This window comes from Rhinopithecus roxellana, chromosome 11, assembly GCF_007565055.1.
Source record: "Rhinopithecus roxellana isolate Shanxi Qingling chromosome 11, ASM756505v1, whole genome shotgun sequence".
Taxonomy (NCBI): domain Eukaryota; kingdom Metazoa; phylum Chordata; class Mammalia; order Primates; family Cercopithecidae; genus Rhinopithecus; species Rhinopithecus roxellana.
In genome coordinates this window covers 99,948,909-99,965,140 of record NC_044559.1, presented here as the reverse complement: position 1 = coordinate 99,965,140, position 16,232 = coordinate 99,948,909, and the positions used below count along the sequence as shown (strand labels likewise).

General features: G+C 36.3%; 1 protein-coding gene across 1 annotated transcript in view; it reads left to right on the top strand.

Annotated features, from left to right (window-relative positions):
* The window catches only part of TMEM26 (transmembrane protein 26), a 47,850-nt gene extending 35,078 nt beyond the window's left edge, over positions 1-12,772 (top strand). Inside the window, exons 5-6 of the mRNA XM_010376259.2 lie at positions 8,661-8,737; positions 11,477-12,772. Of these exons, the coding sequence (XP_010374561.2) occupies positions 8,661-8,737; positions 11,477-11,898 (499 nt within the window). The 3' untranslated portion in view covers positions 11,899-12,772. The remainder of the gene's footprint in view (positions 1-8,660; positions 8,738-11,476) is intronic.
* Positions 12,773-16,232: the final 3,460 nt, after the last annotated feature.

Here is a 16,232-nt window from a genome sequence, read left to right as displayed (position 1 = left end):
TTTAAGTCAATGATGTTAATTTCTGTATACATTTTTTGTATTATTTTATTAGTAGATGCTCTAGGGATTAAAATATACATTTTAAAAATTTACACTCTATTATAGGGTAAAACTAACTTAATTCTGATAAAGCCTAACAATATGGCTCCATTTGGTCATAGCACTGTTGCCCCACTTGCTCCATTACTGATAACTTTGTTTCCTCCTCTTCCTTTTTGCTATTGTTTTTATAAATATATTATATCTTTGTATGTTATAAATTGAATAATCCAGTGTTATAATTAGTGTTCTATATAATCTTTTAATGTTTTAAAAAGATATTAGAAAATGTCTATATAAGTGTATATTTATATGTTCCTTTTAATTTCCCATACTTTTATCATTTTCATGCACTTCATTTCTCCATGTGTATGTCAGTTACTATGTGGTGTAATTTCCTTTCAACCTGAAAGACTTTATTTAGTGTTTCTCCTAAGGCAAATCTGTAGTAAAAAATACTCCAAGTTTTTTTTTTTAATCTGAAAATGTTCTTATTTTGCCTTCATGTTTAAAGGAGAGTTTTACTATATAAAGAATTATTGGTTGACAGCATTTTCATATATATATAATTTGAGGAAAAACGTAGTTTACAGGTGTAAGAAGATCAACAAAACCATATAATAAGTAAAAACAAAGATCTACCATTTTACATATATACACATATATATAATTTCACTGTCTACTGGCCTTCATTGTTTCTGATTAGAGTTAGCCATTATAGTTGACCTTCAAACAACATGAGTATGAACTGTGTGGGTCGATTTATATGCAGATTTTTCAAAAATAGAACTTACATTGGGTGTGCCTGCCTCTCTGGCCTCTCCTTTCACCTCCTCCACCTCCTCCACCTCTTCCACCCCAGAGATAGCAAGACCAGCCAGCCTCTCTTCTTCTTCCTGCTTCTCAGCCAACTCAATGTGAAGATAATGAGGATACAGAGCTTTATGATGATTCAGTTCTACTAATGAATAGTAAATACATTTCCTCTTCCTTATGATTTTCTAAATAACATTTTCTTTTCTGTAGCTTACTTTATTATAAAAATATAGTGTGTAATACATATAACATACAAAATATGCGTTAATTGACTGTTTATGTTATTGATATTACTTCCAGTCAGCAGTATGCTATTAGTAGTTACGTTTTGGAAAAGTCAAAATTATACACAGATTTTCAATTGTGTGGGGCGAGGTCAGTTCTCCTAACTAACCCCCACTTTGCTCGAAGGTCAACTGTACTTATTTGTTGTTACTCTGTACATCACGACTCAATTTTCTCTTGATGTTTTCTTTTCCTCTTTCGCTTTTAGTAGTTTGAGATGTGTCTAAGTGTGGATCTTTGCTTTTACTTATTCTAGGGCTTTATTGATTTTCTTATACCTGTAATTATGTTTTTCCTCAAAATTTTCAGCCACTATTTCTCTAAATATTTTCTCCTCTCTTTTATATCTTTCTTCTTCTGAGTTTCCTATTAAAAATATATATGACTGACTGTATTCCACAGGTCTCTGAAGCTCTGCTGTTTTTTCTTCAATCTTTTTTTACTCTGTGTCTTTCAGATGAGATAATTTTTATTGATCTATCTTCTAGGTCACTGATTCTTTTTTTCTGCCATCTCAAATCGAGATGTAGAGTCCAATTGTAGAGTTTATCGAATTTTTCACTTCAGTTTGCATATTTTCAATTCTAGAGTTTCTATTTAATCATTTTCATAGTTTTGGTATCTTTATTTACTCACTTGTTGAGTCATTGCCATGAGACTTTTCTTTAACCAATCACACTTAGTTTTCTTTCATTCTTTGAACATATTTATAATAGTTGCTTTGAAATATTTTTCTGCTAACTCCAATGTCTGGACCTCAGTAGAGACAGTTTCTACTGTTGTGTTTTCCCTCTTGATTGTAAGTTAGATGTTTCTGGATTTTTTCTTTTATTTATCACATACTTCCTTTGTTGAGAACTGGGCATTTTGGATAATATATTCTAACAATATGTTATCTTCAGGCTCCCCACCACTGCCACCACCTGAGGCTTCTCATTTTGTTGCATCTGTTTTCTTAATTGGAGGAATGTATCTCTCCTTGGATTGTAGTCACTGATGTCTCAGATTTTAAAAAAATACCTAGTTTTATTTTTAGTTCGACATCTTACTGGTCACACCTATAGCTATGTTTTTGGTCAGTCAATAACTTGGGCAGATTGGAATCAAACACTGTGAGCCCTTATGACTTCCATTCTTTGATGATCCGTGCATGGAGCAGATAGCACATTTACAGTTCAAGATGTTTTCATGTCTGCCTCAGCTTTTGATTCCCACTGGGCCCTCTTTGGCCTTCCCTGAAGATGCCTGCAGTTTTTCAGTCAGCCAGGCCTACAGGAGTACTCATCTAGCCCTTCTATAGCTCTCATTTTAAGAATCTCTCTGTTAAATTTAAAGTTATTTCGTTACACTCCAACTGGGATTGCAGTCTCAAAGTAGCAAGCTACAGATTTTTAAAGTATTTCCAATCAAATTTGTTACTTCTATTGACCACACCGCTGAATGTAAGATTTCATACTCCACTCCAAAGCCATCACTGGTAAAATTACCACTTTAACTGATCAATATGGTGTTACCATTCCCACAACTTGAATTAACTTAGACTTTTTTTTTTCTGACTATAAGTCCCTAATTTATCTTTTCATACAGCATTTACGTTAAGAAACTTGATATCATAAATTCTGTGTCTGCCTCTTTGAAATGTAAATTTCCCAGCCTCTTGCCAGTTTGCAAACCAACAATATCTTTCTCAAGGACCTGGGAGCCATCTATTTAAAATGCAGTCTTAAAGAAAGATGGAGCCCCTATCTCCCAGCCTCTGTGAGAGGGTAGGATCCTAACTTTGAAAAGTGCCAATTACCAAACACAAGTGGCCTAATCAAATTGACCAACCTCCATCCTAATATTCTCCAGTACTTTTCCAGTAGGTCACCCCAGTTCTTGAAAACTCTCCTACTTTTTGTTTTAGCAGAGTTGAGTTTAATCTTTCTCTTGTATTTCAATAGTCTTGAATAAATTCTTCCTCATCTGTTTAACTTCATTCAGTACAGTTTAAAAAAAAAAAAAAAAAGCCAACCGGGGGTAGGGGAATGAATATCTGTGGGTAAGAATCCTTCAGATTCCCGCTGTTCTTACCTGAAGGTTGGCCAACTTTTCATGAATAAATGTTACTTAATTTGTTGTTTGACTTTGGTTGATTTTTCAGAGCCCTGATGGTTGTTTTTTACAATTTTTGACAATTTTTTAATATTATACATGTTTGTTGGGGAAATGATTTGCTGACCTTTTCATTTCACTACAGACACCTTCCAACATTTTCACAAGTCAGAATGTCAACATCATTGCCATGGAGAGTTCCTTGGCCATTTACACCTTTGGAGATCACTTTGTGCAGTCTTTTTTTTCCCCCAACATATTAATAAATCATGTATTAAAAAGAATTGTATTCTCACAGCATTACTAACACTTCCCTGTGAATACTTGACCATACAAAGGAGACTCTTCTTATGTTTACATTGTGTTTTACTTTTATTTTGCAGAGTTGAGGCTAATCTCTCTTTCACCTGGAAGAAATGGTGAAATATTTCTTCTAGGATAGGTTAATACTTCATTTTTTTCTTCCTTTCTATCATTTTTTCCTTTTCTGATGGTATTTGTCATTTTCTTTAAAAAAAAAAAAAAAAAACTAGATGAATTCTATCTGCTGATTGTCTCTTTTCTACATGAATATTTACACTTCCAAAAAGAAATAGCCCCTACAAAGGACATGAACGCATCCTTTTTTATGGCTGTATAGTATTCCATGGTGTATATGTGCCACATTTTCTTCATCCAGTCTGTCACTGATGGACATTTGGGTTGGTTCCAAGTCTTTGCTATTGTGAATAGTGCTGCAATAAACATACATGTGCATGTGTCTTTATAGCAGCATGATTTATAATCCTTTGGGTGTATGCCCACTAATGGGATGGCTGGGTCAAATGGTATTTCTAGTTCTAGATCCTTGAGGAATTGCCACCCTGTCTTCCACAATGGTTGAACTAGTTTACAGTCAGCTGGAAACCATCATTCTCGCAAACTATTGCAAGAACAGAAAACCAAACACCGCATGTTCTCACTCATAGGTGGGAATCGAACAATGAGAACACTTGGACACAGGAAGGGGAACATCACACACCGGGGCCTGTCATGGGGTGGGGGGAGGGAGGAGGGATAGCATTAGGAGATATACCTAATGTAAATGATGAGTTAATGGGTGCAGCACACCAACGTGGCACATGTATGCATATGTAACTAACCTGCACATTGTGCACATGTACCCTAGAACTTAAAGTATAATAAAAATATTTTTAGAAAAAGAAATAGCTAAGCAAATTGGTAAAATATGACTTTTTATTTTTATTTTTAACCACCAGATTGGGTGTGCTGATACACCAAATGCCACTCTTTTATCTTACTAGTTTTTCAAATAGAAAAGTGATACTAATGTTAATAATTAAACTTCCCAAGTTTTTTTTGTCTCTCTCTGAATCAAGTTCATTGTCTCCTTACATGCTTCTCAGTTGACATTTGTGAAGGCAGATTATACACATGGGACAGTGGTGAATAAATCCACCCAAAATTCCTTTGCAGATCTTGAGTGTTTGCCATTAATCTCCATGATTTATTTACATTCTAACATTTAACCTTCCTGAGAATTTTTACTGTCTGATCTAATAATTCATATTTGCCTGCTTTAAAAATTTTCTGACCTACTTTTCCAAAATTGTGTTTGATCATTTTACTAGTATGTTTTTCAACACCCACATTCTTCCATATTTTGTGTGTGCATAGATAATATATGCATATGCAAAAATGTGCATTCATTATTGCATGGTTAAAGTTGAACTTATGTAAGGCTAGGGTTAGTATATCATTTATCCCTATTTTGTAGGATGATGAATAATATACAAAGATTTTAAGGAGCATGCTGACACACTAGTAATATTACTGCTGCTACAATTATGTAATGTTTATTTATCACTTGTTGTGTGCTAAGAAGTCTTAAATGCTTTAATTCAGTAAGTTATTTTGCATTTACATTCACACTATGAGGTAAATATTCTTACTATCACCATTTTATAAGCAAAGACATGTCAGGCGAGGCAAATAAAGTCTCAAGATGACATGAAACCAAAAATAACTAATTTGTTGTGATCTACCATAATAGCTTGTGTCACATGCTGTTCTAAGAGCTTTATATGTTTAACATGCTTAAATAATATACTGAATAAAATTATTATATAATCCAATTCTTATTATTGTCTTCTTCATAATGTAAATGGGTAAACTAAAGCATACAGATGTTAAACTACTTACTCATATTCATATAATTAATAACTGATCAATCTGGACTTAAGAGTCTCACATTCGTATTTCTTTAGTGAGAGTTGGAGCTGGTGTTAGAACTCTGGTCACTTGGCACCAAAGCCCCCTGCTTTGCCACTGCTTTCACTGCCTTGCAGGGAAATTGCACATAGTTTTTGGAAGAATTATTGAAGTTTGGGATTAGATGCAACTTCAAAAGATGTTGTGAAAAATTTCTTTTGCATCTGTTGAAAAAACCTCGCCAAAATATCCTCAACAACTTTTTCTGCAGGCTCTGTTGAAAAATTACACTAATAGAAGAAATACTAACCCCAAGTGGCAACTTGTTCTATTTTGAGGTAATATTATTAGAAACTACTTTCCTCTATTATGATGAAATTTGAATTCTCACAGGTGCAACTGAAATCCTTTGAGCCTGAATTGGCCATCTCAAGTCAAAAGAAATGTTTCATTCCTTTTCCACATTATAGTCCTTAAACATAGGAAATAAAACTAAGGAATTATCTCTAGTTTTCAGTTTCCTGAACTATCTCACATAGATCATGACTCTGAATTCTTTACCATTCTGGTTCTTCCCCTTTGGTACAAGAAACTTTATAAATGTTTCTTCTAATACATGAAGCACCACACATAATATTTCAGGTACATTGTAGAACATTGTAGAATAGAGCAGAGCTAAAAGTTTCCATTTCATTCATGGAAATAATATAATGTAATGATCAAAGGAGTAAATACTGAAATCAGCTGTCTAGTTTTGATTTCTGCTCTCAATACTCTTAACTACATTATTTTGGACACATTTCCTCAACTCTCTTTTACCTCCTTGATAAAATAACAAGATAACAATTGTGTCTACTTTGTTGAGCTGGTATGAGAATTAAGTGTGATCATAGAGTTAAGCATTTAGAAAACTGCCTGCCATGGATGTCAGAAATCAGAAACTGTCCATAACATTATTTAAAAATTCAGGCACTTATTGAAGATCCCTTGTGTATAGACATTGACCATGTAAAGAGGGAAAAGTTATAGTCTGCATTCCCAAGGCATTTCCACTTAAAATTTTAGACTTTATATTTCTTGTGAAGCAACCTATGATTTTATTTGATTTTGGTAAATCATAAATCATGTCATACTGTGGACTCATAATCAGATAATAGTAAGGGAAAATCTTTGAGCCCTGTTTTATGGCTACTGCTGTGAAATGCTATCTCTTCTATTCAATTCTATTCTAATCTAGGTCATCTAGTTACCTCTTTTGGAATCCTGATTGTGTCTTCCAGGGTACTGGTTTTCTATCCACGCTCCATGCCATATGTGCATATGAGAAGCATTCCATCAATGTCAACCAAATCATGATAAAATGTGAAGTAGAGAAGAATCCTCCTGGCTGGCTCGCTTATTCCCACCTTGCCGGGCGCGGTGGCTCAAGCCTGTAATCCCAGCACTTTGGGAGGCCGAGACGGGTGGATCACGAGGTCAGGAGATCGAGACCATCCTGGCTAACACGGTGAAACCCCGTCTCTATTAAAAAATACAAAAAAAAAAAAAAAAAAAAAAAAAAACTAGCCGGGCGAGGTGGCGGGCGCCTATAGTCCCAGCTACTCGGGAGGCTGAGGCAGGAGAATGGCGTAAACCCGGGAGGCAGAGCTTGCAGTGAGCTGAGATCCGGCCACTGCACTCCAGCCTGGGCGATAGAGCGAGACTCCGTCTCAAAAAAAGAAAAGAAAAGAATCAAAAGCACAGCCTTCAGCAACTCATTGGAGAGTCCCCCTGTGGGGAGCCATTTACACAGGAATCTACCTAACAGTATTCACACCTGGAATATATGTTAATTTTGTTAATGAGAACACTATGGGAGACTTTTTCAGAAGTCTTGTTTTAATCTGAATGTCTGTCATCAATTTACATAACATTACCTGCTTGGTAATCCTAACTATATTTTTTTCAAAGGAGGAACTAAGTTTAGTTGAGTGCAATTTTTCTCAGAGAACCTGTGCTGATGCTTCGTAATAACTGTCTTCTTCTAAAAGGGCTCTCAGAATTCTTTTAAAGAATCATTTATATAATCTAACCAGAGATTAATAGTAAATGTGCCTTTTGTACTTTTAGACATATTTCTGTTTCATTTTGAAAGTTGAGACTTTATTTTTTTATCACCAGCCTTGTCTCCACCATTAACTGCCAAGACAGATAATGATGGTTTAGAAATCTCATTTACAAATTCTCTCAGAGTTTTGAGATTTAATTTTGCATTTAATGCCTCTACACTTGAAGCATTTAAAGATATCCCTTACAATCACCTCATTTCTTTTGGTTTCAATTACTCATCTTTGATGCTTTTCAGACCTCTTCAATCTGAAAATCTCTTTTGACAGAAGATGGAAACAAAATCTATTATTATGCCACCAAGCTCAAATTGATGACTTCCTTTCTATCTTTGCTAAAAATAAATGTGACCCTTTTTAATATCCTTTGCATTTCTGTAACCTCTATTCTTTCTGATTTTAGCCTTCATGACCATTTTTCCAAGTCTAAGACATTTCTATATTTGTCTGAATATGGACCCTTCTTTAGTGCATTTAACCATTCCTTCCACAAATATATGTTGTATCCATCAAGCCCTGTTCTAGGCACTACAGATACAGTGGTGAATGAAACAGGCTTATTCCTTGCCTTACGTCCTACTATCTGGTATAAATCTTTGTTTATTGGATTTATCTCTTTACCTTTTTCCTATCTAATGACAATTTTCTTTCAATGTTGAGCTTTTAGTTTTTGAGCATCATTTAGCTTTTTTGAAATGTCTTTTCAATTAGATCCCTGGTTTCTTAGAATAATTATTAATTCCCCTGCTGACATTCCTTGAAATCAGCCATTTGAATATCCATGTCAATATCTATATTTTCTTCCCTATCATTTCTCTCCCATAGTATTTCCATAATTTATAAAACTAAAGACAGCAATATGGGACCAAAGGCTTTGTCATAATTCGTGCATATTTTGGGTTTTAAGTCTCAGATTACTTATTTTTCACTTCTTCATTATTCCATTATTATCAGGTAAGGATTTTTTTCCTTGATATATTAAATCACCAAGATATTTTGACCACAAGAGGTTTATTAGGAATATACTAAAAACATGGGCTGAGAAGATTTTTCTCTTCTGCGTGTGATCATACTTTTTATTACAAATTTAAAATTTTGTCTGTATTCTAGGAATAACCCTGCACTAGTCTATGCCATTCTTGTTATATGGACTTGGAGCATGCTGCAGTTTCCACTTGACCTAGCAGGTAAGTATCCTGATGTTTGTGCAAAAAAACAGAAAATTACACCTCTTGATTATCAACTATGCTAAAACTAAGAAGGCAAGTGAAAGGATTATCATGTCTATATCCCAATGTTAGTTCTAGTTCAGCTTAGAAGGAAAGTAGATTGAAACTTAGTAAGCCAAGAAGAGTGGATCCACTGTGGTACATGGTAAGCTTAAGATAGCAGAGCAGATAATTGCACAGCATTATATTTACTTCAAACAACAGTTCCATCAGTTATGATTTATAAGACCTCCTGCAAACCAGGTGATACCTCTGTATCTCAGCTTTCTTTCATCCATGAAATAAGGATGATAATCATAGTCACTAGGATTGAAGATTCTTGTCATGACTCAGTAATATACACTTTGCTTAGCAAGTTGCTGTCATAAATGTTTTATCTCTTAGTATTTATAAGAAGTAATTTTCATTCTTTTTCCAGACCCATGTATTAGAACTTCAGAAGGCATAGGAGCAGTTAAAATTGTCCTCATTGGTGGTCCTTGGAATCCCACTGGTCTTATTTTAATAAAAACATAAATCCCTAAGATTTTGCAAGAAGAAATCTGTTTCCCAGGCATTTCATACTAGCAATAATCTAGGGCTTCATTGTCCAACAGGGGACCACCAACCACACATAGCTCTTTAAACTGAAATTAATTAAAAATGTAAAACATTAAAAGTCCAATTCCTCAGTCATACTAGCCACATTTCAAGTGCGCAGTTGCCACAAATGGCTACCATATTGGACAGCAGTAATAATGAACACTTCTACCATCACAGAAAGTTCAGTTGAGCATTGTTGATCTGGAGTCATCTGAAAACTTCTTGGAACCCTAGAATTTTGATTTGAGAATTCTCCTGGATGTCACTTTACTCCAAAGAAATTCTAGAAATTGATAATTACGTTTTCCTTAGCCCAACTTGTTTATTTATGACACCCTACTTGCTGGCCTCAGGATTAGAATTAATCCTTAGGACAGGGATATTTAACTTTTTTCTCTTTTTTTGGTTCACTTTTGTAGACTCAGAGGTCTGAGGCCATTTTAAACATAGCATCCACTTGTTGAAATTATTAACAATTTGAAATAGATGGGAAAACTTGCTGTAGCTTTTAAGAAATACCGAAAATGGAATCACTTATTAATAATTACAAACAAATCTATGCTAATAATACACACACACACACACACACACACAGATTTTTGACATAATGAGCCCTGGAAGGTATGGTCTGGACTCATTGGTCCAGCTGGTATCCACTTATAGAATATTAGGTGCCATCACATTAGATATTGAGTTAATACCTTTAGAAGGTCCTTTGGGAGCCATTTCCTGGCCCTCATTTCTTAGGAAAGGCTACCATTGATATAACCTCGGTTTCTCTTTTGTCTTTCACCCTGCCAATCCTCACCCTCCCATATCTTGTGGTGTGTTGCCTTGCTAAGAAAATTTGTATTTAAGAAAGACATTTTGTAAACTTTCAGGAGTGATAATGTTATGCAGCTGTTTGAAAAACAAAGACCAAATGTTACTTCTGACTAAATCATTATTGTATTTTCCAACAAATAGTACATTATGTTTATCCATATCAAAGCAGCTTCATAATATTTGCAGGCTCCAGTAGACGATGGCATTCTTTGCTTGAAAACTCCAAATGGAAGGCTTCATTATTATAAAAGGATTATTTTCTGCCCTTGACCCTGAATTAAATTTACACTTGAGAAATTAAGACAAAAGGTTCTTCTGTTGATTGGACTTCCCTTTGTTTAACTGGAAAACCAGTAATTATATCCAGTCTTTCTTGTAAACTGTGAAACAAATCACAAGGAATTAGGACAAAATAAAATAACAATGGCATTTATTCAGGTTTTTTTCCTCCATCGTTTGAAAAATATGTTTAATATGAATTAAGTTTGAATTTGAATATAAGCACTTGAATTTTCACAGCACAGTTTGCACACATGCTTGAGTGTGTAAACCAACAAACAGGTAGATCCTAAAAAGAGTATATAGAATGATCAGAGCCACGTACACTTTGCTCCGTTTCTCAAGCCTATCGATCAGGCAAATCATTCATGATCCTAATGGGAAGATCACGTGGACAGGGAAAAAGAAAAGTGGACAGGAGGCAGGTCTGTTATTCTAATGGAAACAAAATGAGCCAATGAATAGGGACCCCTCTCCTCACTGATATGATTGTTATCCCAGTTTTCAAAGGAAAAAACTGTGGCCCAGGAAGGCTTAGTGACCCTGCCAGCAACTCACTGCTAGAAAATGAGGCAGTCATGCTCTCTGACTTGAGGCCGTGAGCATGTAACTGTGAGTCTTCCTTACACTGTGGATCCCAGGATCACAATGGCAGCTTCCTTTATTTTTTATTCCCCCCACCCGGTGCAGCTTCAGCCTCACAACGAGCTTGAGCTATGAGCACTTGTAACCATGCCTGGCTCCTAGAATCTATTTCATGTGGTGCTTTGCCCAGTGTGAGGACTAGATGATCTTACATTTTCTATTTGGATGCAAGTCACAGGGCAGGGTGTTTTCACTTGTTCCACTCAGAATTAAATCACGGGATCATTCCATTTCATTTCCATTCTGTAATTATTCACAGAATTATTACTAGCACAGTCCCCATTGTTAATGACTTGTCCCCATGTCATTGTCTTATATGTCTACACTTCCAAGAGAGATAGTAACTAGTCTGTCCTTTGTTTTCAGTACAGAACGTCGTTTGCCCTGTGTCTGTGACAGAGAGGGGATTCCCCAGCCTGTTCTTTTGCCAGTACAGTGCGGATCTGTGGAACATCGGAATCAGCGTCTTCATACAAGATGGCCCCTTCCTTGTCGTGCGTCTCATACTGATGACCTATTTCAAAGTGATCAATCAGATGCTGGTGTTCTTTGCAGTGAAGAACTTCCTCGTGGTGGTGTTGCAACTCTACCGCTTGGTGGTGCTGGCATTGGCAGTCCGTGCTTCATTGAGAAGTCGATCAGAGGGCCCGAAAGGAGAACATGGTTGCCGTGGACAGACCTCTGAGAGTGGGTCCTCTCCGCGGGACTGGCAGAGCAAGTCTAAGGAGGGCCTGGCTATTCCTTTGCGGGGCTCCCCAGTCACCCACGATTCCCAACCCACCCCTTAGTTATTGATTGACAGAGGTCTGCGGCTAGAACCTGACTCCCTGGTTCTTCTTATAGGGAGGATCCTTCTTCTCCCCCAGCCTTGGCATATAATAATTTTCAAAAGAACAGCATAAAAAGGTGATCTTAAACCAAAGCTGAGGAATTTTCTTTTTTCAACTGAATAGAAGGAACTTTGATTAGTGACTATTGCTACAACTTCTGTGTGATGGTATCAGATGTTATAGTTGTTCAACGACTAAGTGATTTGTTTGTCTTGAACTGTTTGAAAAGCTGTGGAAGGGGTTACAGTGACATGCCCTCGAAAGATTTAGTGCAGACGAACTGTCGCGGCTGTTACCTGAAAATAGAGAAGCTTTGAACTTTGGCTCCATTGTCAGACTATTTCGTCTGATCTTTTCTGCAATGTCCCTCTGACATCAAAAAATGTACATTCAGTGAATGCAGAACAAATGAAGGGAAAAGTGCCTTTAAAATTACCTCACTGTGGGCTGGAAGCAGCGAAAATCTCTGCCCAGCTTCCGTATCATAGAGAGCCTTATTCATCGCTGCACAGGCCTTTCCAGGAAAATCATTTTTCTGGGCTGATGTTGCATTCTGCCATGGCGCATATGCTCTTACAGAGATTTTATTGCTTTTGGCTTGGGTGCTACAAAATTCACAGCAAGTCATTTTGGTTACATATCTACTGGTTGCAAGGCAGGAAATACTGGTGAAATGCTAGCAAAGTCACAATTTCTACTGTGAACATGATTTGCACTGTTCGTCAGTATTTTTCTGAACCCTACTTTACCATTTTCTATATTGCCAAGCCGAATCACGTGGGCTGATGCAGGGAAGCTCTGAAGCGGTGAATAAAGGTGTTTCAGGCCCTGTAAGTGTTACCATGGTTTCTGGTGTCTGCCAGCAGTAGCGAACAAAGCTGCAGCTTCTCTGAACCGCCACTACTGGAGGCGGCCTTTGGTCTCAGGGAACATGGTGATGGAGGCTTGCATCAGCCCCACCCAGGGCCAACAGCGCTTGTGGAGTGACGGGAGTTGGAATGTGCTACCCCGTTGTGGGAATCAGGCAATTCGCTTTATTTTCTTGTGTTAAGACTTCATTTTCCCAGTATTGAAATAGTCATACTTTTCCTTTACATACCTCTATACTTTCCAGATGGAGGTGATTCAGAACCTTTTAAAGTGATTTTTGCTTTTAAAGATACAGTGTGAAAATTTGCTCGGGTTTATAGCAGTAATTACATGATGCAAGCAGTTCCAAAGCTGTTCTTTTAGGTTCAAAACCTAATTCCCCCGGATTAGTATACTCGAGAATGCAAAGGGACATTTAAGGTGGGGTATGCCCTTAATTTGGTGTGACAATCAGTTGGGACAATTTTATCTGTAACTCTCTGGGTGAGATGATACCTATTAGAAACATTTTATACAAACTTTTATACATAAATTCTGTTTTTATAAGGCGTCATGCATATTTTCTCGTAAATGGCTTCTTCAGCGCCATTGTTATATGTTTTTATTTCTTTCTTCCTTGTGCTTCTAATTTTAACAATATAATGACTATAAAATGACACATGGAACTAATGGAATACGTTTATGATTTTCCATAATTTTATGAAAGTTAAGATCAAGAAATTATATGTATATGAAGTAAAGCACTTGACAACTTTTAAGGGCACGTTATTTAAAGTGCTCAGCAGTTGAAAGCAAAATAATAACTGCTATTTATAAAAATGCCTCAGCAGAATCTGTTTTTATGTTGACTGCTTTATGTTGAATATTTTCTTCCACAACATGTATGTGCTGCTTATTATTGCAGATTTGCTCATGGCATACTTTTCATGTTTTAATTTTTTTCTTCCAGCAAAACAAACACTGAGGCCCTAAAAATAGATAAAGTATAAAGTAGTACGGCTGTTGCAAGGATATTTTTAAATGCTTTCAAATCTCAGACTTGGCTTGGCTTCGTGAATGAGTTTCTAGTGTTTAAATTAAAGTATTTTGTAATTAGCAGTCCTCGTGGGCTTGAGAAATAAAAAGCCTGTCCAAAGTCTAGCTTTATTTAGAGGGTCAGGAAGTCAAAGAGCACCCAGGACCATCTTGGCAAATAATAGTGGCAAAAATAGACCCAGATTCTGCAAGGTTTTCCAGGAAAATCTGCTTGGGACAGCATTTGTTAACCTAGCTGCCAGTACTCCCACTCTCTTAGACTGACTGCTTTTATAGTAGGAAAAAAAATCTGCATTTGCTTAGTTTATTTGAAATAAAGCTCTAAACCTAGGTTATATATTAGCCATTCCTAAGACTCATGATTAAATATTACAAATTTATTCAGTTAATTGTTGTTTTAATGTAGACTGCTCAATACTGTAATGTTTCAAAGCATCCAAGTGTTTGTTATAAAGTGGCTAGAACATCAATTACCTCCCATGTGTGGACACCATGGGACTTGTTTACATTTTATTTGTAATAAGATAACTGACTCACAACACCTGTATAATGTGATACAAGCCATCCTCTCTATCATAACCCCTCCCCCAGACACACAGAAGGTCAGTCCCCAACCCCTGAAGAAAGTGGCTTATTTGAGGTTGTTGGTGCTGTTATTATTATTGCCATAGTTGTTATTTAATTGCTTGATTAAAGCTCAGTCAAATGTCCTTCCTAAAAGCATGTCATTCCACTTGTGAAAGAAAACACAATGTGCATGTTTCAATGATACTTTGCGGAAACACACCTCATCATCATCTTATGGGTTTCCTTTGCCCTTACTGGATGACTCTCAGAGGACATGGCTTGACGTAATAATAGTAGTAAACTATGTTTATCTTTGATTATTCTTTTAATTTTTATTTGAGCTGTTTCAATAGCATAATAAAATAAAATTTTGAATTGGCCAATAATATTCTTTATAATCTTCCAGTGAAGAGTCTGATACAAATTTATTCTTGGCTGTGTTGTAGTTCCACTAACAAATAGCACTTCAGGCCTCACAGAACCATATAGATATGGCCAAGGAATATCAGGATTCACTATTATAATACTAATTGTTAACTCATTATTTAATTGAACATTTTCAAAGCTCTAGAAAGGCACGCATTTGTAGGTGCAAATGCTTTAAGATTATGCATCTTTCAGAGTTGAATGTAATAATGTTTGGCATTTAATTCTTGATAATTCTTTTTTTTTTTTTTTTTGAGACGGAGTCTCGCTCTGTTGCCCAGGCTGGAGTGCAGTGGCGCAATCTCGGCTCACTGCAAGCTCCATCTCCCGGGTTCCCGCCATTCTCCTGCCTCAGCCTCCCGAGTAGCTGGGACTACAGGCGCCCGCCACCACGCCCGGCTAGTTTTTTGTATTTTTAGTAGAGACGGGGTTTCACCGTGTTAGCCAGGATGGTCTCGATCTCCTGACCTCGTGATCCGCCCGTCTCGGCCTCCCAAAGTGCTGGGATTACAGGCTTGAGCCACCGCGCCCGGCCAATTCTTGATAATTCTTAACCAACTTTTCCTGTTAAAAGAGAGAAAGAATTGCAAATGCCAGACATCTCTCCACTTAAGCCCTCCTCCAATGCCAAGAAAGAGGGATGGTGAAGTATACTACAGCAACGCAAATGAAAAACCAAACAGTCTTGAATTACAAGAAAAAAAGGGGATTGTTATTTTTTTTTTTCTAATTTCAGACTTTGCTTTTTACTTACTGGACATTCTGATTTGCTCTCAGAAACATCTGATTTGGGGTTAAACTAGGCAGCTGGAGGATGTTTACAGCTTTGAGGCTTTAAATAAGTTTCCATACGCAGGGAGTAACTTTAAACAATGTTTGAATAATTAACTGCTATGGTCTTATATTTTATGTGTATCTATTTCATCCTCTGACTCTTTCTTACTAGAATACCATATAAGAATATTTTCTCTGCAGTATTCGTATTTATACTATTTTGCTATGAGTGGCCTTTGTATTTTATTCTATGCATTAAATAGTGTGTGCACAATTTTATCTTAATGTGGATTTTTTTGCTGGTTTTTCATGTCTTTGTTCTCTACTGCAATTCATTTCCTTTATAGTTTTTAAGCTCTGGTTTAAAAAATAAAACTGATCTATTTAGAATATGATTAAAGTGGCATTTCAAACCAGTGAGGAAAGGCTGACCAATTTTACAAATGATGTTGGGAAATTTTGCAATCCATCTGGAAAAAATAAAGTTAGATTTTTATCTCCTGCAATATATAGAAATAAATTCCAGATGGATTAAAGATGTAAATGTAAAATGAAAACTATAAATATTAGAAGAAAATATGCAGTCTGTCTTTAGCCTGTGGGGGATGGGAGCGATCTTC